The sequence below is a fragment of the Tachysurus fulvidraco genome, chromosome 14, assembly GCF_022655615.1.
Source record: "Tachysurus fulvidraco isolate hzauxx_2018 chromosome 14, HZAU_PFXX_2.0, whole genome shotgun sequence".
Classification (NCBI taxonomy): Eukaryota; Metazoa; Chordata; class Actinopteri; order Siluriformes; family Bagridae; genus Tachysurus; species Tachysurus fulvidraco.
This window is the reverse complement of record NC_062531.1, coordinates 20,799,147-20,824,723: the sequence shown is the minus strand read 5'-3', so window position 1 is coordinate 20,824,723 and position 25,577 is coordinate 20,799,147. Positions and strand designations below refer to the sequence as shown.

General features: G+C 41.9%; 1 protein-coding gene across 5 annotated transcripts in view; it reads right to left on the bottom strand.

The window, feature by feature from the left end:
• Positions 1-25,577, bottom strand: part of prdm16 (PR domain containing 16) — a 161,893-nt gene that overhangs the window by 92,519 nt on the left and 43,797 nt on the right. For all 5 annotated transcript variants that reach the window (XM_047800104.1, XM_047800105.1, XM_047800106.1 and 2 more), the window contains exon 2: positions 19,513-19,850. In XM_047800104.1, the coding sequence (XP_047656060.1) occupies positions 19,513-19,850 (338 nt within the window). The remainder of the gene's footprint in view (positions 1-19,512; positions 19,851-25,577) is intronic.

Here is a 25,577-nt window from a genome sequence, read left to right as displayed (position 1 = left end):
GCCAGACAGGAATTCTGCTTTATCAGAGCTCGGGGACCTATCAGGGCAGTCCATCCTTTCTAAAGTGTCCATTACAGGGCCGATAGGGCATGAGCTCAGTGTTTCCCATGGAAGTGGCCTCTCAATGATGAGTGACACTTGGTCTCTCTCTCTCTCTCTCTCTCTCTCTCTCTCTCTCCTTTTCTTCCTATCTCTCAGCCATGATCTGCTCACAGCCAACACAAATCATATGTGATTTAAGAATCCAAGGATACTCTGGGTTGGTTATCTTTCTTCTGCAACATGTTTCTCCAAAATGATGCATTGCGTTATCAAACTCATTCACGTCACTGTTGACAAGAAAAGCAAAACCAGTTTAAATAGCAGGTCAAATCATGCATGCTATGTCTGGCAAAAGTGGCGTTAAATGTTTTTACTCATTGTCGTATCCAAGTGCTACACACTGTCTATACCAGCCAAGGCCAACAAGTAATAATAATCTATTCTGCTGGCCAGCCTCCACTCTGAAGCTCTGTGGCTGGTCTGGATATACAATGTATGCGTTGTTGCTCTCTGCCACTTTCATGCAGTACAGACGGTTGGGACTGGTGTTGGGCTCGCTGCCTGAACCTCTTCAGAGCTGTGTGTCTTTTGCTGGGCTCTGCTGGACACTGGGAAATGCTATCAAATGCTTCTTTTCATGGCGCTGATGTGCCGTAGATCGAGACATCGAGATCCGCCTGCCAGCAGAAATCGTGTGCTTCTTCTCTGCGTTAATTGTCAAATATTCGTTTGATATGTTCTGGGTTTTTCTGGAGGACAAGTTAACAGAACCACCGCCTGATTTGGCCAAATGTCATAGTAAGCCATGAGCATTTGATCTGCCAGCAGCCAAGGTCATCACAGGTTGAGTCATAACCAGTGGTTTTAAAAGAGATCATAGCGAGCCACATATTTTTAGATTCTTCAAAGATATCTTCAAAACTCCAGTCAGAGTTGTGTCATGACAGCATAATCACAGAAGAGCTCATGTTCTCAATCCTGGTATGGGTCCTATTTGTGGTGCGCAGTCTTGGTAAGCATCAGAAGGCATTGCATTTCTGCCTATGACAGTGCTAAAAAAAAAAAAAAAAAACGAAAGGCCACTGACAATAACAGGATGAGGCTGGAATAAGGACGGGAACTATGTTGGGACAGCCCCAAAATCACCTTTCACTCAGCACCCAGTAAGTACACACAGCTTTACTCAGCAATACACACAAGAGCACCATGCTGTCTTCTATACAATCGGGCGAAACCCAATGAATAGCTTAGTTTCAAACCCAACTATACATCTAACTGCTCAGAATTGATTTTACCCCTCTTTCTATGTAATTGGCAGTTGGAAGCATTTTTTTTTTATCCACCCTTTTCTGTCCACTTTTTACATGAATAACGCAACGAGCTCCTGTTCCAAGCTTTCAGCCATGCTGTTTATTTATCTATTTCTTTCTTTACCCTTCTTTTTCTCTATTACACTTTAGATGAAAAGTGGCCAAAGAATGGCTGTGACAGCCATGCCTAATATCTCTTTCTGGCAATTTTGGCTTTTTTGCCCCCTCCTCCGCACTTGATGTCTTTATATTCTCCTGAGAGAGCAGTGGGAATGAAAGGAGCCAGGCCTGGCGAGTGACCTCCGCGGGAGGAGAGTATTAAAAGATGGGCGAAAGAGGGTAGAGGATGGAGAGAATGAGATGGCAAGCGAGGGAGAGTGGCTTCCCTGCCGAGAGCAGGCCATCACTGCTGGCAGACTAAAGCTGGCCTTCAGACGCCTTTTGTCAAAAAGAGTGGAAGAGATGAGAGACTCCTCTTCACTGGAGCTGAGACAATAGCAGGTTTTGTCGTCCCTGAGGGCTCTCCCGGTGTGAGAGAGAAGGGCCCATCTTAGTGAAGGGTAGAGCCTTTGGGCCTTGCAGATGTTGAAATAAGGATGATTTATTAGACAGGGTGTCCTCGGTGGCACTTGGCCATCGTCCCAGACAAGAGAGAGAGACAAGGAGGGAGTGTAGTGGGCCAATGAAGATCAGAAACATCTTAATACCGTGTATGGGCATGGAGAAATTTGCTCTGAGACCGTCATGGTATTTTTTGCTCTCTTTTGTGCTGAGAAAATAACCTTGGAGTCACTCTGTTTCGTTAAGTTTAGAGCCTGCTGAGCTTTCAGTTGTGCCCTCTGTCACTAGCTATCGTTGAGTACACATTCTTTCACCTATTAGAAAAGATTTGAAAGCAATCTCAGGAGCAATATCAGGCAATATAACAGATTTTAATTGCATTTAATTGGTATTTTTAGTGATTTAACATGGAATCACCATTTAGCAATAGAATTAGATTTTATAATATTTGACATTACATTGGAGGTGATATAAGAGGACAGATAAGAATGTCCAATCAAGAAATTCCATATAATTCTTTAATGCAAATAAAAAAAAAGATATATAGCTAGTATATATATATGCTATTGCTAGTATAGATTCTCAAGTATCTGTAATAATTCATTCAAACCTTTTGCAGCAGAATCTTGTGTTCATATGTTTTCACACTGTTAGTCTGATCACAGCAATGAATGTAGTTTCATACAGTATACTGTAAAAAAAAAAAAAAAAAGCCAGTGCGGATGTTAACGTACATTTACGTCTAGTATGATGTATATGTTTTAGTGATTATCGCTCCTAGAATGTGATTATTTCATCAAATCTCAAATTTCCTTGAACATACAGTATGTCCATGTTACATAGTTTCAATGAACGATTGGCTGATTAAAGCATGTGACATGTGCTTAACAAATTCCAAACAAAATAAAAAGGTCTGGGCCCACGTTGCTGTGTAATCTGTAAAGTCTCACATGCTTCGATTATCGCAGACTGTGAAAAGTCACCCAAAATGGTCAGTGTTGGCTGTCGAGGCATATGGCTCCCATGGCAAAGAAAAAAAAAATCACACTCTTTCCTGAACAGCTACATTTCCTAAAAATATTGTTGACACCATTGCACCCACCCACCCTCGTTTTCCCAGCCCGATCCCCTCCTTCAGCTCCACGGGCAAAATCGAATGGCTTTTAATCTTCCCTATTGTTTGTCCACTTTATGTCCAGCATTCTTAATGGACCTCTGAGGGTTAGTTAAAGAGCGAAAGTTTAGACAGCCTTCATCAAGACAGGAGAGAAGATTGATTGGCAATGTAATTTCCCATCGCCCTTCTCCCTCCAGCCGGCCGCTGCCTGGAGGAACTGTATGAGGGTGTGTGAAAGCAAGAGCTCACAGATGAAAAGACTGATTGCCTTTCTGTGCTGAAGACAGAGGTCTATTGGCAAACAGCGCTGCACAATGTGGCATGTGACTAGGCTATGCAAGAGGGCTGACGTGAACAGGAGAAGGGGTCATCAGTCACCCAGGCGAGGGTCACTCTGTACCATTTCTCTCTCTTTCTTTCTCTCTCTCCTTCTTTTGCACTCTCTCTCTCTCTCTCTCTCTCTCTCTCTCTCTCTTTCACATCTTCCTGGTCTGTCAATTACGTCTATCACTTTGCAGTATTAACGTTCTGACAAAATTTTGAAAAAAAAAATAAATAAATTCAACCACCTGTAAACTATTAGTCAAAATGTTTTGATAATGATTTATTAAGCTGTGTGATGGAAGAAATGAAACATTTTACTATATGATTAGAAACACGAGTTTACCGATGATGGTAAGCAACTGCCTCATGCAAAGACGGAGAGAGAGAGAGAGAGAGAGAGAGAGAGAGCAAGAGAGAGAGAGTCTTTCTCTTGCCTGAAATGATTTTCCATATCGCTTATGCAAACCAGCAACACTGTCAATTTGGCTCTGTTTAAATGACTGAATCTTTGCTCTTTGTTGTCTGTCAAAATGTTCAGCATCAGCATAAACCCTTCAAAAATATTTGAGTTTTCTTTCCCCGGACATGAGTAAATGCTTTTTTTTCCTGGGGCTGAAAAAAGTGCTGTCTTTGTACAAAAAAGTGGCAGCTCCATCCGGGAGTTACAGCAAAGGTTAATGACAAACAAGGGACAAAGAGTGGCATACACACTGCCCTCTCTCTCTCTCTCACTCTCTCTCTCTCCCTTTCTCTCTGTTTCCTTTTCTCTCACTCACTATCTCAATGCCTTTTTTTTATATCCGCGGATTAATTATTCCTAAGCGATCATGTCTGTGATGCTACTTTTTGTCCCAAATGAAAAGAGCGACAGATAGAGAGAGCGCTGTGGGTAGGAGGAGGAGGAGAGCTGAAAAAAAGGAGATGCCTCGTCTTTGCTCGTTTTCGGTCTCATCCCTTTCATGTTGGGCTCTTGGCCCTTTTCTCTTGCCCATGTGAATCAGTGGAGGAACAATGAGATGTATGAGCGTTTGAGGGGGCCAGAGCGGAGAATACTGGCCTTGTTGTTGCACTCGGGGTCTGAGCCTGACGTTGATTAATGAGAGTGAGGACACAGGCAGAATGTTGAGGAAGGCTCCGGAAGACCTCAGGGGTGGAGAGGGAGGAAGAGGGTGCACGAAGTGACGAGAAACATGGACCCAGTGCCTCATGAGAGGAGAGGTGAGGCGAGGGCTGGCAGCCAGAGCACCAATCACTGCTGACCTGCACACTTCCCGACTACCATCAGTGTGTGCCGTACTGACGCGCGCCCACACACACACACACACAATATCTGAAAGGAAGCTAGCACCGTGGAAGTACATTAATATTCATTAAAGTGGCAAATATTCAGCCATGCCATTTAAAGTTTGTGCACTCTTTACCCCACAATGGCACACTGAGTCAGTAGATGGTGCTCTCCCATCTGAAAGGCTTTTTTTTTTCTAAAAGTTTGACCAGAAAATCACAGAAGTACTTAAAATAAAGGTCACATATCTATAACAGCATGGCAGAAAAAAAATCGTAGACAGGAAGATGAAAAAGAAAAGCGTTTATTCGTAAAATAACTTTGGATATAATTGACTTTCTCAGATGTAGCAAAAAGCAACTTCTGTCTTTCAAACCTAACCTGAGTTTAAATTAGCTTAGTGTTCAGCAGAACAAACAACGCACATACACACAACAGCGCTGGAATTAGAAATTCATGGGGTTTAGAGCTAAACCATCAGACAGAGCAGCTGTTCCAGTGTTTAGCATCCAAAAATGGTGACAAGGTCATAAACCAAAAGCAGTCTAAACGACTTTATGTCTTAAATACTGACCTTTTCATCTTCTTAGCTAATATCCTTAGTCATACAGTAGACAATGAACCAGTACCAATCCTGTTTTAAAAAAAAAATATTGTTGTTCCATAATTTTCCTTTAAAAGACAATGACTTTCACCCACCTCTAAGTGACTTGACATTTTTGACTGTCACCATGCACATGCGGTCGGAAAATATTTTACCCTCCTGGCTAAATTTGAGTGAAACTTTTTTTTTTTTTTGGTTGTTTGTTTGATCAAAAATGCATGAAATGATTTCTGTTTCAAATTGTCTTTAAATGTGTTGCAGGCTTTTTCATTGTGATGCACTGCATTAAGAAACTGACTTTTAAATTGTCCAATGTTGCAAAAGTGCTCTCTGATTTTAGTTACCCGAGCTTTAAAAACATCTCAGAATCCGTTAACACCGAGTCTCCGACCGGGTTGTGTTCATTACAGAATCTTTGCTTCATCTCACACCAGTGGCTAGCTGACAACATCCACCATTTCAAGCATGCCCTTTTACTCAGGATTGCTCTCCAGCAGTCCATCTGCCGATGCAGGCCATGCCGCCCCATTGTCTCAGCTTTCATCTGTAGGTAAGCACCCTACTAAACCCCTAGCCACTTCAAAACACGTGACAATAGCCAGATTTCCTCCCAATTTGCTTGTAGAGAAAGAGCCCAGGAGCTTTTCAGGGGGTTCTGAATAGTCTGGCTAATTCAGGCACAATCCAGGCCTGACCCCCCCATTTCCCTTTTAGGGATGTCTCGGCCCCTATTTAGGAACCCCTGACTTTGCTTAACTCAGGAACAATCCCTGCTGGTTTTCATAAGCCAGGAACCCATTGAAAATATCTCAGTGTATGAGTATGTGCATGAGTGTGTGAGAAAAGCAATGCTTGAAGAGTTCAGAAACAGACCAATAGGAAAATTTAACATGTGCACCGTTATATTCATATATAGTAATGGTGCAAAGGTTTTAGGAAAGTGTGAAGAAATACTGCGATGTTTTTTTGCCTTCAGAATATATTTCAATTGTTTCTTTTTTTATCAATTTCCAAAATCTAAATCAAAAATCAAAATCTGTGTGATTACACTTTGGTTTCAAACCAGAACCTTGCACACTATGTACTCTTGAACAAAGTCAGGGATTTTGTAGGATCAGACTCAGGTGTGATTAACCAGTTATACCAAATGATATGATCATCAGTTTCATAAGCAGGTTGAAACACAGCTATTAAGTGAAACAGAAACAATTGAGTAGGGAACTTAAATCTGGGTGAGGAACAGCCAAACTAAGGTGAGGTTGTAGAAGACACTTTTCTGTCACAAGTCATACACCGTAGCTAGATTGAGCACATCAAGAAGACACAAGGTATATACTGTATATCAGCAAGGTCTCTCCCAGGTAAAGGTTTCAAAGCAAACCGAGGTTTCAAGATCCACGGTTGAAGCTAATTTGGAGAATCAGGCGACGTTGAGGACCGTAGACGTAGTCATCGGCCAGGGAAACTTAATGCGGCAGATGAAAGACTCGTCATGCTTATTTCTCTTCGGCATCGGAAGATGTCAATTGGTGCAACAGCAAACGACTGGCAGAAATCAGGGGCACCCAGGTACACCCATACAGTATACTGTCTGGAGAATTCTTGCCAAAAATGTTTTTCATGGAAAAACCGTAGCCAAAAAGCCATACCTCCAACATAGAAACAAGGCTATGCAACTCAACTATGCATGGAAACATAGGAACTAGGGTGCTGAAACATTGCAGCAGGTGATCTGGACTAAAAATCAGAAACATTTGCATGTAGAAGGAAGCAGGTTGTTTGCCAATGGGATGGAGAGCAGTACAATAATGAGTGTCTGAAGGCAACAGAGAATCATGGTGCAGGTTCCTTGTATGATTGGAGCTGCATTTCTGCAAATGGAGCTGATTTAGTCAGGATTAATGTGTTCTCAATGCTGAGAAATACAAGCACAGACTTATCCATCATGTAATACCAACAGGGAGGCATCTGGCCCCAAATTTATTCTGCAGCAGGACAACAACCTCAAACATACAGTACAGCCAATATCATTAAGAACTATCTTCAGCGTAGAGAAGAACAAGGAGTCCTGGAAGTTCAGTTTTGGCTGATACAAAGGTCTGATCTCAACATCATTAAGTCTGTCTGTGATAAAATAAAGACACAGAAGGATTCAAGGAAGCCTACATCCACAATCCACAAAGATCTGCACTCCAAGACGTTTTTTAGAACCTACCTGTTGAGTATTGTCTAGTATAACTCAAAGAATCGATGCTGTTTTGCAGGCAAAGGCTGGTCACATCAAACATTGATATAATTTGGATTTCTCTTCTGATCATTTACTTTCCATTTTGTTAAACGATTAAAAAAAATAAACTATTAACACTTCTTTTTTGAAAGCATTCTTACTTTACAGCATTTTTCCCCACACCTGTCTAAAAGGTTTGCACAGTACTGTATAGGTATCTAACGATGCACGTGTAATTATCCTCATACGATACTGAGATTCGCTTAGTCTATATTTTCCCCACATATTTATAGACCTGTTCATTTATTTACTTATTTATTTATTCATTTTTATTTTTCGCTTGCTACTTCTGAGCTACCCTAATCAACCTCCCCAGAAAATCTCGTAGATTTCCCCCTATGTGCATTAATATGCTCCGCTTCCCAGGCTACTGTATTGCTATTAAAGCAATCAAAGCCTTTCCATGTTAGGTCAAGTACTAAGCGTTTATAGGGAAAGTGAGCCGGAGAAACTTGTAAGCAGTTGATTGCACAAGTAAAAGAGGATTTGGAGGCAAAAAAAAGGAAAAAAGAGAACAAAATGCATATTTATCTGACTAAATTTTATGCCGGGGGGCACGGTGGCTTAGTGGTTAGCACGTTCGCCTCACACCTCCAGGGCTGGTGGTTCGATTCCCGCCTCCGCCTTGTGTGTATGGAGTTTGCATGTTCTCCCCGTGCCTCAGGGGTTTCCTCCGGGTACTCCGGTTTCCTCCCCTGGTCCAAAGACATGCATGGTAGGTTGATTGGCATCTCTGGAAAATTGTCTGTAGTGTGTGAGTGTGTGAGTGAATGAGAGAGTGTGTGTGCCCTGCGATGGGTTGGCACTCCGTCCAGGGTGTATCCTGCCTTGATGCCAGATGACGCCTGAGATAGGCACAGGCTCCCCATGACCCGAGAAGTTCGGATAAAGCGGTAGAAAATGAATGAATAAATTTTATGCCTTCGATTTTACTGGACAACCTCAAAGGCTTTAAACGCTTTTACTTTGGAATAAAACACGATATTGTTCCTTCACAGCAGCACACATACAGAGGGGAAAGAGAGAATACAGTATGTGTCAGGAGGAAATAGAGACAAGACTAAGAGAAAAACGAGAGAGGTCACATGAGGAAACATGAAGGAGAGTAAATCAGAGAAAGAATGAGAGAACAGTTTAAGGTTAGTCAAAACCCTCAGTCTAAGGCCTAATGCTTAGTGAATATCAACTTTCCGATGCCCATTCAGGAGCCGTGCATGGCCGCGCTGTACGGGATACGGTGACCGGATGTAAGAGTGAGGAGGGTTTATCTTGAAATGTGATGGCTGAGGAGGAGAAAACTATAAAAGGTGTGTTGAGATTGTCTGGTAAACACCGTAACTGGAGAGTCTTAGAAATTCTAGGGAGTTTACTGGAGTTTACTGTACTGTAGCCGTAACCTCACCTAGAGACCCGAGCTAATCGGAGACTTGCTGTCTTACTGACTTACTGTACCATTAAGTTCCTTGCACAATGTGTTTCATGACATATTTGGTTGGTATTCAGACAAACTGTCTGTTAGACTATGTATTATTTTCCATATTGATACAAAACAAAACTCGTATTAAAAAAATTGATCAAACTCATGCTGTTCATACAACAGTGCGACAGTGTTCTCCGGTTCTTCTTTCAGTCCTGTGCGTGTTATGTACAGTGTAGAACAATGATAGCTTAAGTCTGTGGGTGAAGCAGTGAAAGGATATGCCCTACTAACTACATCCACTCTTCTGTCCTTAGTCTGGCTCTGGGCCATGCCAAGTCCATGTCCTTAAACAGATTCAATTTCCCGTTTCACAGACCGTCATTGCAATCGCTCAAGATCTGTTCAGGCAAAGTCAAGACAAACCGAATTTTGTTGATAATAACGTAAAGAACTACATTAAAAATTAAAGACAACTTCACACACGATATGGAAGCACTTCACCAATAATCGGCTTTAGGAATCCATCTCGGCTGTCCAGGAAAGAGGGCTAAGAAAGGTGGAGAGAGACAATTTGTTCATTCGATTTAAAAGTGGGTCTTTCCAAAAAAAAAAAAAAAAAAAGAAGAAGAAGAAGAAGAAGAAGAAGAAGAAGAAGAAGAAGAAGAAGAAGAAGAAGAAGAAGAAGAAAATTACAAAAGAAGAAAAAAAAGCAAGCAAAAAAGAAAAAGAATGCAAGAAAAAAAAACAAAAAAAAAAACCTCAGGGACACTCTATATCCAAAATCCTCTCTCAGGGCCATCATGTGAAGAATTCCCTCTCCCTTCCCTCCCCTCTTCTTCTTCTCTCTGTTTTTTAATAAAGCTGTTTGGTTGTCAGGTCTTTTCAGGCGCAGACCCCCAGCCATGTGAAAAGTTAATCCTAGTGTGTGTGTGTGTGTGTGTGTGTGTGTGTGTGTGTGTGTGTGTGTGTGTGTGTGTGTGTGTGTGTGTGTGTGTGTGTGTGTGTGTGTGTGTGTGTGTGAGGGCTCGCATCGCCCTGGGAACCAAAGACGAGCATCCCGAACCTGGCTGGCCACTTGAGCTGGGGCTCTAACCGAGGCACTTGTGCGTCCCGTCTGTCTCTTTTCAGAGTGCTTTTGATGGGCACAGCCTGATGGACAGTGGGATTTTGGATTTACATCTTCGAGTGCTCATCAAGCTGAAGGATGACAGAGGGGAAAAAACGGAGCGTTTAGTTCGAGTCCGTTTGCATCATCCCCCCGTCTCCCCCTCCGGCCAAACTTCCCCTCTTTGCTCAGCTTCCTCTGCTTGTTTGTCACATAATGCAAGGAAGTTATGTAGAGCTGACAGAGCTGATGATAACAGACACCGATAAATTATAATGGCTAAAATGTGAAAACAAGCACAGGCATTTCACACAGATATTCACACTCTACTCACTGGCTTTGATCACATGTTTAATATGTAGAATATGATAAGGCTACGAATCCGCCACCTACAAAAAGAATAATTAGATATTTTTAAGTATTATAAATAGCACTGGTATATAAAGCACTGGGAATTCTGATAATAGATGAGAGACAACCTTCACTTGTTGTTTTTGTCCAGAAATATTTGAGTGGCACTGCAGACTGAGCCAGGGACAGCCAGACATCTAAATCCTCTCTCGTCCCTCCTGTCTTTACCCTGCTCACTCATCTCGTCTGTAATGCCCTCCCAGGGTCAAAAGCTACAGAAATTAGTTTTGGGGGAAACAAGTGCGATTGGGTCTGTAAAGGTTGGGGTGGACTTTGTTCCGTCTGAGGGTTTATCTAAACTACAGCTGCGTGGGACAATGAGGCAGCGGCGGCTGACAGAAACCCAAGCTGTGCAGACTAAATTACCGCACTGATAAGGCAGAATTAGAAGGACTGAGGCCCGAGAGCTCAACAAGAGAGGAGTGAATGAGGAGCGGAAGAGGAGGATTAGAAGCTCGTCCAATGACAAGGAGGATGGAAGGATGAACGAGGAAGAGAAGTGGATTTTCTGCAAACTTTGCTTGTTTTCGTGGAGCCTTGTCACGATATATGCACTACTGTATATACAGTATGCTTAACACTGCAACCTATAGAGAGCATGTATATCATTTATTTTCAGCTTGATTTCATTTACCGTCTGTAGTATTTCCTGTTTTATTTCATATAATGTTCCTTGCTGCTGTTTTTAACATGGTTGGCAATTATCACTGGTTTACACTGCAACTAACACCAAAATATTCCACACGTTCTCAGTTGCTGAACGTCTTATACAGTACATATCCTCAGGATTAACGATAAGTAGGAAAATATTTGAGTTAATGCAATCTGCGGTATAGAACATATCTTGGGAACACTGTGTAATATGTGGAGTAAATCTGTTGTATGCATGGATGTGTGTAAATAGGCATCACTTATAAATGACTTCTATTTGAAGGTGCTTATGAAACTTCCAAGGATCCATCACTAAAGGGCAATACACCGCAAGATCACCCTGAACTTCCTTTCACATGAGTAGATTTCACAATATATTATCATTCCTTTGTGCTCGGTTGGAATCATATCTCGGTGTGAAATGAGAGCTTATCAAGGACGAAGTGTCATTGGCTTATCGAGTCCCATGACGCATTGTGTATTTAAAGTCTGTGGATCTGACTGAAGTTGTCCACCTGGTTTTAAGAAAATGGAATAGAGCTGATAACGGATATCTGTTGGATCTCCGTATCAACAAGTCGGTCACCTCAGGTACCGAGTGGCACGAGGAACTGGTTCCTGTTCCAGAGATGGCTGTGTCATAGCACTTCATATTACAGGGTGAGAAAGCACTTGTGTATTAGACATCTTGTCAAGACTGAATGATTGAGAGCTTGGGCATAGCCACAGAGACAAAGAGGCAACGCACAAGGAACTGAAACAGGACTCAAACCTCATCCTTTCTCATACACACTCTTAGCACCCTTACATCCTGTCTCTCCTGATAACACACGGGTGTGCATAAGAAACGGAGAGAAAGAGAGTGAGCTAAAGAGAGCGAGAGATTGGATCCTATCTTGTGATCCTATTAGCAAACACAAGATTGCTAAGCATGTGGTACCACCAAGCACTCGTTCGCTCTTACTCAAAGAACAATGTTAATGCCTTGAGTGCTAATACATTTGCACACCTGAAGTGAAAAATCCTGGTGTTATTTCTCCAAAGCCAGACAGCTCAAGAAAGTAATTACAAAAACATTAGCCATCTAGCCGTCTTGGGCAAAAAAAAAAAATAAAGTGACCAATAATGTCTACCTCTGGGTTGCTATTTATGTCAGCGTATCATGTCATAAAATACTCACATGATATCACCCTCTTGGAGACAGATCTGTGGCCCATCTTTAAATAGTATCTTTAAATCGCTAGATGAAGATGGAAATTTGTGTGAAAAACGTTCTCCATGGAGGAGGACGACAGATTTACGGAGATGAGTTAAGCTGGAGAGACGAAACAAAAGCAGACATGACTCAGAAACAGAACTTCTTTCTCCTACCTTTCAGCTATAATTAGACATGGCTGAGCCATTTTACTGGATTTCTTTCCAGTAAAAAGACAAATTCGACACTTTTCAACATGGCAGGGGTTTTATTTTTTTGGTTGTTTTTTCTGGACCATTATTTTACATAGTCATTTTTAAAGCGATACTTCAAACTTGGTGAATAATGTGAAAATGTTTCACATTTACAGACATGTTATGAGACACTTGGGATGTTGGAGCATTGCTCTAACAAAGACATAGCCTTGGACTTGAAGTAACATGAGAAATCCAACAGCCTGTCTCATTGTGAATTTATTGTCCTGTGATGTTATCAAAGCTGCTAATCAAAGTAGTCTTATGTATAACTTGTATTCATGTATAAACACTACAATGTGTCTCACTTAATGCTTGGTATAAGCATTTATTTATCAACCTACATAGCATCACACACCCTCTCTCTCTCTCTCTCTCTCTCTCTCTCTCTCTCTCTCTCTCTCTCTCTCTCTCTCTCTCTCTCTCTCTCTCTCTCTCTCTCTCTCTCTCTCTCTCTCAGGTTTGTTGGACATTCCAGAAAGTCACTATGCTCCATCACGAGCATCAGAAGCTAGTGGTTTCTGCCAGCCTCTGACTGTGAGTTTGATTAACTTTAGTAGAAGAAGGTGAACTGTACAGCCGTGAGACAAATGGACATTTCTAATGTGAAAATATCATTGTAATTAGCAACATAAACAACACTGACAAACGCCATCATTCAGAGCAGTGTAGAGCAGAGCCAGTGTCTGCTGTGCCCTCGAGCCAAAAGAGCCGCTGATGGGCCTATTCATCAACACCCACTCCTGAATGATGTGTGTGTGTGTGTGTGTGTGTGTGTGTGTGTGTGTGTGTGTGTGTGTGTGTGTGTGTGTGTGTGTGTGAGAGAGAGAGAGAGAGCGAGAGAGAGAGAGATTAAAGTAGACACTTCCTCTGCGCTTCGCAACCACAACTACAATCCAGTTGTGACCCTCAGCATTTATTTCTGAAGCATAAAAAAAAAGTCAGGAAGTAAATAACAGGAAAGCAACAACAAAGCCAGATCAGCTGAATTGAGTGACCCTAATTGCCCTATCCTCTATATAACTTTCATTAAAGCCCAAGATTAATTAACAGATGGGGGTAATTGGTTATTAACAAATGATAAGCCATCAGCGTTGTAATCGATCTTGACATTTAATTTGCTGCATGCTTCCCCTGCTATCAATTACCATGTTCAAGGGAATAACTGACAATGTTTACTCAGGTATGCGACGCAAAATGGGCATTTTTCACAGCTCGGAAAAAACGCTGCTTTGGTGTTTCTACTGCGACACACACCATATGTTTAATATTAGATGTAATCTGTTCTAGTCAAGTGCTCCAAAAATGGGGAAAATTGGATTAAATTGGTTAATGGTATGTTTAAAACCTATCTAAAACGAATGTGAATGGAAGATATTATGGGCCAGGGCAAAACTGTGGTTGAGTTTTTTTAATCCTTCTTTTTGCGTGTAAATGCAGGTTTTCTTTAAATGATGCAAAACCACATGGCTTTGGTCAACGGAGCTGGGAACAACCACAGCAAAGATATAAGTTTACACTTTGTGGAAAAGAGAGCGAGAATATTTACACGATGGGTGTCATATAACCATCAACGAAAGGCTGTAGCTTTTTTTATTTGGACGTTTTTGAGACGTGCAAGAAGCGAGCCCTAAAATATTAGTTCAATCAGTATTACAATAAAGTGATGGTGGATTAGTCATTTTTATTTTCTCATTAAGCAGAGCAATCTGAGATTATTGTAATTAAGTAATGCGATGCCTAATAAATAATAAATAAAAATATGTTCGTGACCATGCAATGGTTTCGATCCTCTAGAGATATTTTTGAGGTCGCTGTTGCTCTACCACTCCCCAGACTCTTTCCCAATTGATTATCGTCACTGCTCACCTCTATCAGAACTTCTCAATGTTGTTCTTTGGCCTGTTTTCAAGATAAAAAACGGTTCGTTTCACAAACAGATCGGACAAGCTACAAACTGCGAGTGCTATCTCCACATGTGCTTGGCGGCTAAACAATCCTACACACAAAGGTGGACAAACAGAGAGGTGAAAGGTAAGGTCAGGACAGATAGTGCTGGGGCGTGGCACAAAAGCTGAGAGGGACGTTAGCGCGAGGACAAACAAAAGTCAACCACGGGCATGAAAGCGGAATCGGGACACAAAGGAATTCTGGTTGACCTAACGAGGAACAACCATGCAGAATAGAGCATCTGTCACGTATACCAAAGGTGCAAAGTGAACACATCCAATCCTGAGTATCGCTAAGTAAACAGCATAGCAAATACAAGAAAATGCCATGCAAGAGCAGGGTTTTTTTTTTTTCTTCAGTGGGATGAATAATGATGATATGGAAAGGTACAAAAAAGCCATGAAGGCAAACAGAAAGTTTGCATTGCAGCAAAGTCATCAATAGGTCAAAGCTCTTTGAAGTCAAGAGGTAAAGAGATAGCTGACACAATAGAGAATGTGCCAGGGCATCAGTCATACTGTAGGAGTCGAGCGCAGGAATCTCTAGGAGAAACTGACACGAATCAGGACTATTTTATGACTCTAATTGAGAAAGGAATAAAAGTAAATAATCACTGAATATCACTAAAAGGTGCCTTTCCTCAAACAAAAGTCCAGCTCTTTTTTTTTGTTGTTGTTGTGCAGTAGTGGAAAAAAAAACATGCACTCGTACGCAAATTGTTCTGCCCAGTGAGCACATGCAAATCCACTGGGCTACAGGCAACCGGTTCCTTCTCATTTACTGGGTCAAAAAAGGACCCCTTGTTGTGCCTATTAGAAGCTCGGTGGACTTATTTGTTCACTAGTGCCATGGGTGTCTTTACATTTTTGCAGATATGTGAAACGGAGCAACGTAATTAATCTAGCTAACTAAGCAGAGTTCAGGGATAGTAACAGCAAGGCAAAGAGTCATCACTGTTTTTAGAGAAAATTTCAATCAAAACTCCAACACGCCTCGGCAAACTGTGAGGGCACGGCGTGTGTACACAACATTAATCTAGCTTTTGAAGAAATACCATCTCGGAGCTTTTGAGAGTCCCTCTCTGATTCACCCTGCTACATTGCCTCCTTTGTCTCACTGTTGAATGTGAGTGGGATGAATAAAGGTGTCTCTATCTGACTGTTCTGGTGAAATGAATTGAATAAAAAAGTAATCGGTGGTGTTAGCTCTCATCCGCTTGTGCGGTAAATTAGATTAGCACTAAAACATGCTTAATGACGATTAAGATGTTACACGTGCGTGAGCTGCTACGAGCCGCAATAAGTATAAAGGAATGTAAACAAAATATGTAACGAAATAATTAAAAATATAAGAGTGTGCATGCCTGGTGCATGTGTGTAAGATCTGGATTTAAGTACGTTATTAAAGTTAGAATTGATGCCGACAGAAGAATCCAAATTCAAAACAAGTCTCACTTGACAGATAGAAGAAACATTATGGATAAAATGCCTTATTTTGTTGCCAATACTACCAGTATATTTGGCACCAGTTGTCCATTCGCCAGTGTCTCCAGTTGTTCACTTTCTGGTGCCTGCTTACCTACATTGTTTACCGTTGACTGGTTAAGCTGACCTCATCACACAAGGCGATATTACTGTATCCGATCGCCAACCCACTCAAAAAACAACACCGTCTTGGGATAAATGAATAAAATCCACGCAGGCAGAGACACAAATGTCCCCTCTAGATATATCTGACAACATGTGACACAAGATAGACACGCATAGTGACAGCAGTCCCCAATGGAGCCAGAATCAGACAGTTTATTTCAGCTATGACTGTCAGTGTCAAGATTCCACAGTGCTCTCAAAATTCCTGTCAATACCATTACCAGAACCAATGAACCCCTTTTACAATAACACAATGAACTATCGAGTCCATAAACCGACGAGGCCAGTGGCTACACACCTTCCTCATGGGAGGAGACTGGAGACGGACCTGATTGAAAAATGTGTGGCAGGGGCCAGTGTTATATTATGTTGTGATAAAGGGAAGCATAATGGCTTTTAAATAGACGGGCTGTATCTCTTGTCTGTGTGCGAGCCGAGCCCCTGAGGCGAAGCGTCGTGCAGATTGAGCTGTCCGTCTCGCTGAAATGAATCTGAGTTAACACCTCTTCAGTCAGAGACGGCACAGCCTGAGGGACCGATGGAGGAACGCGTCCTCATCCACCTACAGCTGCCGTCGCTTTCATTAACCCACAGCACTGTGCGCTGCTGCCATAGAGATCCGCACAGGTACACACACATACAGTACACATGCACACACACAGACACAACTCAGTATCAGAACGTTTTTGTGTTTGTAATTCTTTTAAGTTTTAAATACTTTAAAAAATAAATAAATAAATAAATAAATAATATTTCACCAAAAGTTTGGAAAGGAAGGATGGTTGAATAGGAGACTTGACGTGAATGAAACTGATCATGGAAGTGAGAAATCATTTCCCTCGTGGCACAAAGTGTGGCTGTGTTGTTGTTTTTACAGATGTAAGCGATTCACTCTCCTTTTCTTTCTTTCGCTGGTAAGCGTGCGATGTAACTTGACGTCCGAGTGAAGACGAAATCCATTTCGGTTCAGGAAAACCTGTAGCTCGTTGATACATTCAGACATCTTCTGTGAACACTTCATCCTTGTTAGGGTCTCAGTGAGTCTATTCTGGGGTGTGAGGAAGGAATACACCCTTGACAGAATGCCAGTCCGTCCAGAGCAAAGCCTGTATTTTTTAGAACTATAAATAGTAGAAAATGTCAAAATTTGACCATGTGAAGGGTTTTCCCAGGCCACCACATGTACTGTATGTAGCTGAGCCACATTTACAAACCGCATCATCAAGTCAGAAAATGCAAAAGACAACTCTCGAATCTAGAAATTATACCCATTCTAGTCTAACTTCTGTTTTTCCTGTTTGTGTGTGTATACACTCCAAAACCAGCTCTCCTAACTGTGCATTTATCTGGTGGTGTTTGGCTCACTGTGGCTCTGATCTAATCCGGTTCTATTAACACCTCTGACCCAGTGCTGTTAGACCTACTCCTCTCTCCACACTGTCTGTTTGTCTAAACGCTCTGACGTAGCCTAGTCCATCTCCTCTGGGAGTCCTGCGATGGCTATCCATGCCTGGACTGTTATGACTAACCCCGATAAGAGCTCTGGCCCCTCTCGCCATGCTGAGCAGCAGAGACAGGCAGGGTTTTCTTTCATTCAGCCAATTTTCCTCTGTGTGTGTGTATGTGTGTGTGTGTGTGTGTGTGTGTGTGTGTGTGTGTGTGTGTGTGTGTGTGTGTGTGTGTGTGTGTGTGTGTGTGTGTGTGTGTGTCTTTTCTTTTCACTTGATTTTTCTTCCCTTTTTTCGTTTGGCATAATGCCCTAAAATCCAACGTCTGTTGTAGCTATTGTAGAGATGAGACTTTTATTGAAAGTTACCACACAGCTCAAATAAATTCTCAAAGCACAGAAAAAAACTTAATATAATGAGTTAAAAACCAAAAAATGAATCATAAAATGAGGCGACGGGATTTTACACACTGTCTTCACCCAATTTCCGGCAGCTGCCGGCAAGTATCACTTTAATAGATGGTTTGCCACAGATGGGCCAACAGATGTCTCTCTGGTCTTCAGCAAGTGTGTGAGAGCAGTGTGTATTTGTGCATACGTGTAGCTGTGTGTGTGAGTATGTGCTCAGAATCTCATCGATGTGCTCCTTGTCAATCGTTACGCTGTCGAGTGGAGCCTCGAGAGCGCTCCTTATGAAAAGTAAAGCGAAAGTACTTGAGTGCATAAATTGGGGCTGAAATCTGAGCATTGTGTCAGGCAGACACACAGACAGGCTTTTTCCTGGGGCCGGATCCTGATGAGCACCATTAGTGGCGAATCCAAGCCAATGCGGCCTAAGAGGGAGAGTGTAGTTTTTGGAGTCAAGCCCTGGGCGCGTCAAGAGTCTAGTCAAAATGCGAAACCGTTCTGGGCAAAAAAAAAAAAAAAAAAGTGCTGCTCATAGCAGGCACTTACTAGATGCCAAGTGTATCTCAGCAGATAGATAAAATAGAGAGAAACAGGAAGAAAGGAGTCTTTGCGATAATCTAAACGAGATGGACGAAACCATGACGAAAAAAACGAAATCTTAGTGAAAAGCGTAAGTTCCTCTTTGAGTAAGGGAATAAAAGGAGCGCAAACTAACTGACAGCTCCTACAAGCTCATGTATGCAGAAGAGGGCAGTGAACGCTTTCCCACGTGTGTGTTCACATGCAATGGCGTCATGTATCTCAGAGGAAGTACGTGCTAGCCGTCACCCGCCTCTTGTTGCGTGATAGGGACTATAGGCTGAGAGTTACAATTGACTAAAAGCATAAAAAGGTAAGGTTCAACTAAACAAAAGAAAAGGAAAAAAATTACAGAAAGGGTTACAGAAGTGAGTCACGGTCATGCAGGAGCAGGAAAATGTTACTGATTCACTAACAATCTTCATGAAGCAATGTCAATATCCCCTGATGTCATACTGAAAATGAAAACGAATAGTTCAATACAGTTCCATGCAAATGCTACGCTTCTTCCATTTCCCCATATCATGTGGCGTGACCAAATGAGTGCACTCGAATGGACATAGGGGGCGGGGGAAAAGCCGATCTCTTCTGTAATCAGGATTTTGCAAACCGCCATCACATGACATTGTGGAAAAGAAGGGCATTCAAGAGCACGAGAATGACATCAGATCCATGTAGTAAATGAACACGGAATAAGCATGTTTGCTCTGTAGTTCTTTCTTACACCACAGACTAGGAGCTAATCACACTAGGACGAGATTCACTTACCTTAGCCAAAAGTCCTCGAGCGGGCCTCCGACATGTAGAGTATCTTATAGCTTTGCATCTCCGTAATCACATTTCATAACAACTCAAAAGCTTTAATAAAGCCTGTTCATTTTCTACATGTATTATTTGTATAGTTTGTACCTACCTCCCATCCAAAAGCGGTCTCTTTGACGGTGCAGTGGAACGGTCCGAAGCGTTCGCCCATCCCGATTCTGGTTTTGGCCCAGATGCCGAGGCCAGCGCCTGGCATGGAGGACTCGCGCAGCTCCAGGTTGGCGGGGATGGGAATGTCATCAGGAATGTAGACAGGCACCTCATAGGGCGAGCCTTCTTTCGGGGTGAAGTCTTCGTTGTTTGGCTGTGGCGAGGCAGGGCCCATGGCGATCGGAGACATGACGCTGTCCTCCGTCTCCTCTTCTGCACTCTCACCCGCTGCAGGGTTCAGCTCTGTGTCGTACATGCTGTCTACTGCCTCGTTATCATCTGAAACAATACAACCAAAGATCGCTTGTTGTCAATAACACAGTAATCAACATTTTTATTCTACTCTACATTTTGAACAGTATCCTTGCTTTGTTTAGCGTAGAAAGTGTTGGAAAAACAACATATAAATATCTCTCCTGCTATTTTGAATTAGTCATGCGAGCGATTTGTGTAGTTATCATCTCTTCACTGGCCTTCTTCAAACCCCTGAAAATGGAAAATGACTCTTAGCTCCATTCCAGCCTGCTTCTGGCGTTTGTTCCACTCAATCACAGCCACTACCATTTCCTGTCTGATCGTCTTACAGATAATAAGACCAAATGACCATGTGGTCTGACGCCATATCCAGTCATCTTCAACCACTCAGATAGTCACCTATGTTTATTGTCATTCTGGGCCTGACAGAGTAATTGTGGTATTTAGCCGTCGTGGTTACGGAGGTAAAAGCTGATCATTAAGGCCAGGAGCCACAAAGTTGCTCAAAATACCAGCTTGATTTGTTCAAGGCACATTCTGATGCTATCACGAGCTTAAAAATGAACACATGCGCACTTCTTTGAGACCGAAACTTCACACAACCGATTCGTTTAGTAGAAACTTCAAGAATACGGACAGCAACCACCGCCGTGGCTCACCATCCTATATACAATAGCTGCAGCCGTATTATTTTCACAGGAGATGGGTTTTCGCTGGAGATCGGGGTTCTCAAACGCAACAGCCACTTTCACTTGTGTCCATGACAACAGCCATGCCAGTGCACACGTATTGACTCAGTGTAATTTGTAGAAGCACCAGTGCAGTTTGCTATCCAAACACAGGACCAGCAATCAGAGCTAACTAGGCCGCAATTACACCAGGAGTGCTTCCAATCAGCCACAACTCAGCCCCCTTGTGAGTGCTGCCAAGAACACAACTTTATTGCTCTGAACTGTTTCCTTTCAAATTGAAATGCTATTTACTCATAAGCAACATAAACCAAGCTGTGAAAAAAAAAAAATGAAATGCAATCATTCCTGAACAAAGCTAAGGTGAACCGGTTTGAAAGCTTTTCCGGGCAATTTCACATGCAGACAAACACAGCTGCAAACATCAGGAAAACAGCATGATGCGTGTACGATGTGGCGAGAAAGAATTAATTTGGTGATTTATTTTTCCACAGGGAAATCGTCGATGAACGAAATATCCAAAGATACTTGCTTGAAGTAGCTTTGTCATTCCTTTAAAAAGTTTTCTCCTGATTTTCTCCTATACAAGGAATTAAGAGACGACAAACCATAAAACGTGTAACATGAATACTGGTGACGAAGCCTCCCAAACGCAAGGATCCTGAGAGAACCAGGCAGGAAATTTATCTTATAAAAACCCAACCATAAAAAAAAAAAAAAAAAAAAAAAAAAAAGCTTTAAAAAGAGATTCTGCGTCATCTCGTGATTCCAAGGGAAAAGAAACGTTTTAGCAATTTCTTTAATGCTCAGACTTCACTGGAGTCTCAGAGCAGTCAGGCAATTAACTGAAGAACATGTGGCCTAGTAGTAGCTTCTCCTTTTCACAGATCAATTAAAATTTTACAACCATAGCCTATCTGGTGCTGTTTGCAAATCAAAAGTGTTTTCAAGCCCATTAAACCTTTTTTTTTTCCTCCCCCTTCCCTTTCTTTGGCATCTGACCCATCAAGTACAATTTTCAACAAGCAAAGACAGGGTTGGAAAATCTATTAAATACTCCAGTTAAAGAGGCCCGCAGAAATCCACACTAAAAGTGAGCGATGTAAAATCGCGTGTATCCGAGAGGCCAGAATGTAATGCACAAGACGACGTTTGTGCGAGACCGAGCAAGCACCGGTGCTGTGAGACTAAAAACCCAATGCGATATATACAAGCTCTTATCCCTGAGCGTTAAGAACATGTTTCTGAGCTCCACCTGCTCGTAGGATTTTACACCACGAGAAGGACTGGAGTCACGGACGTGGGACGAAAAAAAAAATCGTCCGATCTGACGTGTTTTCGATGTGTGTGTCTGTGACAGTAAGGATTCAGACATACTCGGGCAAAATAAATCGAGCGTCAAAAATGATTAAAAAAAAAAAAAACGTCAGCGACGGAAAACAAAGCTAACGTTTTAGCAAGTGCGCTGCTTTGGCAGGAGTTTATGCAGACCGGTGATGTTAGCACTGTCTCCTGGAGGTATTTGGAGGGGAGAAGCGAGAGACAGATAGTGCCTTCCTCTGTGCCTCTCTATGTTTTCTCTCCCCCCATACTGAACTATTTATCCTGATTACACCAGGCCGCCATCATTAATTCGCACCTTGGGGGTCCTGCTCTCCTCCGAGCTCTGGTCACAATGAGGCGCTTGTTCGGTTTTGTTATTCCAATGGAAACTACCGTGCGGCCCGGCCCCGCCACATGAAGGCATCAGATTTATTTGATAAATTGTAAAAAACGACGCTTTTAAACGGCGCCCTTTGTTGTTGTCAGGAGAGATACTGACACGCATGTACGCACATGCAAACACACACACAGGGAGCTCCTTCGCTCTTCCTGAAATTCTAGGCTTTAACAACTCTCTATGGGAAGAGTTCAGGCAGTGTGTCAAAGTAACAGATTTTGAAAAAGATTCCATTACACACGCTGGCATTTTCTGAGATGTTTTAATACTAGGGGAAAGGGGAATTATAAGAACTAAGTGCGTTCATTTGAACTGACAATAATGACTTTTTAAAGTTCAAAATAATACAAATGGTAAGAAAGAGGCATCTGAGTTCACATTTCCGAACAAAGCGTGCAGGAGTCTCAGGCCGATCGCTGCACTTTTGTGTTTGTAGATGTCCTGCGCTAAATGAGATGTGAACAAGGGATCCTGTGCTCAAATAAACAGCCTGATCTCAGGAGCTTTCACATTTCTCCGTACTCAGCGCTGTAGCAGAAATGTATTTAAGACGATAACATATTTGCACAAAGTAATGTCAGAGATGCGATCAACGGTCGAATTTTATAGTCCAGTACTAACCTCAAGCTCATTTAATTCTAGCATTCAGCAAATTACTCTTCTTCCTGGTGGTGATTTGTCAACACCAAGGAACCTTTTTTTTTTCATACAAAGTGTGTGCTGGGCCAGAAAAAGGAAACTACAGCTCTGCTCCTGACAGGAAAAAAAAAGGGTATTTCTGGTAGCAGCATTGATAAAAGTTATTCAAACGTACTGTACCATGTGGTCTATTATTCTACTTGCGCACTTAATAATCCAGCAACGTGCTCCCACTTACAGAATTACTGCCATCATTAGAGCCACAACGGGAACCTTTTTTACCTGTTCCACTTTAATCAGAGCTTTGATGATATCTGGACTCAAAACTCCGCTGCTCTAGTTTTAATGCAGGAGGAAAAAAGGCGTGTGCCAATAAAAATCGAACTCGCACACACACACACACACACACACACACACGCACGCACACAAACACGCATACATACATACATACACGAGGAGGCGAGAAGGGATGAAATAGTGTGATCTTTTCCATGGCACAGTTATTTCTATTGACGCAAGAACGTGTTCGGAAAAGGGGCGCAAGGGACAGTTCGTTAGATTGCTGAATATGTGTTCCAGAAACCTGCACTGTTTCCCCTTGTAAAAGCAGCAGGGATTGTTTCCAAGTAACACTTAAAGTAGCAATATTGGCTCTCCAGTGAGGTGAGAGCCATGGGGCAGATTGAAACCAGGGGAGTTCCCTCATGCCTGTGCATTTAAAATGCCCTCAGTGTTTTAGACGCTCCTTACGGAGGGGCTAATCCTAAAATCTGTGAGGCGAAATACAGTGTGTAGGCTCACACACAGACACAGGGTCAGTGTGTCTGTGTATACAGTGTCCAAGCCAGTGCAAACTCGGTGTGCGTGCAGCCTCTCTCCACCTCATCTGCTGGAGGAAGACAAACTGGCTGAAGAAAGTGCTAAAGGAATTGACCTTGACCACTGCGGCTGTTTGAACAGTCGATACACAATAAGTGCTAAAGGACCGTGGCCGAGCTGTCGAGCCCACAACGAACTGCAGCCTGCCAGCACTGGAAGAACGTCATTTGAACTGAACGTATAAATTCCTGGACCTTGTTAATGACCCAAAGTAGATAATGTGTTAGCGTGTAAGGATAGAAAGCGTACGCTCATATTAAATTGTATTAAATAAGGAATAAAACACTTCACAGTGTGCTGTTATAGATATGAATTATTTTATCAGAAGTATTTAATTCCTTGATATTTTTTGTTATTTAGAAACCACACCATAAACTTTTTAGCAGGTCGTAGTTTTATATACAGTATCGTTCTGAGAAGACACTCAGCTCCTGTCACAGCAGCTATAAACAAATACAATTTTCTGTCCCTCTTGAGCTTCTTTTCTTTTTTTTTTCTTTTCTTTTTTTTTTATGAAACTAATTAGAATTTTAAAAAAGAAGCTTGTCGGGTTTACAGAAAATACAGAAATGAAGAACTTTTTTTTAAAAAGTCTCTCATCTGTTAATGCATAGTGTAACACAAGATCACTAGTTCTGTGAATAATTGTCATAATAATAATAATAATAATAATAATAATAATAATAATAATAATAATAATAATAATAATAATAATAATAATAACAACAACAACAACAATAATAATAATAATAATAATAATAATAATAATAATAATAATAATAATAATAATGCCTTTTTTGGATTTATACTTAAGCGAAAATTATTTACGTTTCTGTGCTAAAAGGAGAAAAACCCACTCAGCTGTAAGATAGCTCTATTCATGGTGCTTTGATCCGTGGCAAGATTTGTAACACCTTTTGAGTTTAATAGATGCATGTCATTAGAAGGCTTAAAGAGTCTCAACACAAAGCCTAATCAGTTACCACAATCATATTAGGGCCTGCAGTAGTCAGTCGACATGCGTGTGTGTGTGTGTGTGTGTGTGTGTGTGTGTGTGTGTGTGTGTGTGTGTGTGTGTGTGTGTGTGTGTGTGTGTGTGAGAGAGAGAGAGAGAGAGAGAGAGAGAGAGAGAGAGAGAGAGAGAGAGAGAGAGAGAGAGAGAGAGAGAGAGAGAGCGCATGTGCTGCGCTGCTCCTGTCAGGCTACTGATTGCCATTCTAGTCTGTGACTCTCCCTGGGGAGTATCACAAGACCTTGCACAGACATTTATTAACACGACAGATTAATAGCGCTTGGGAAAAGACATTTTCAGAAACATGATAAATATTAATAATAATCAATACTAACTTACATTTGCCAAATTGAGTTGCAAACATCACCCAGGGAGAGGAGGGCAGAGATGGGGGGAGACAGACAGGCAGAGAGAGAGAGAGAGAGAGAGAGAGAGAGAGAGAGAGAGAGAGAGAGAGAGAGAGAGAGAGACACCAGAAGGCTGGTTTGCTAATAAATGCCAGAAGGCTTCAGCCTGGGTAATGATAGAACAGCATATGCTCCACACACTCTGAACGTGAGGCTGTTACTGGACTGGAGCATGGCCTTGACTGGCATTGCTTGTAAATCTTTGCTATTAATAAAATAATAGCACATATTCTTTCAATCATAGGGGGGAAATGTTGCTTTGCCTTATTTTATTTATGTGAATCATGAAAGATTAAAGCATATATAAAAGACTCACTGTTTAATCAAAAACAACTCTGTGGTGGAAAAAAAGCATTTTCATCACCATCCTGACCACCCCATGAAGAAGTAAACCATATTTAAATG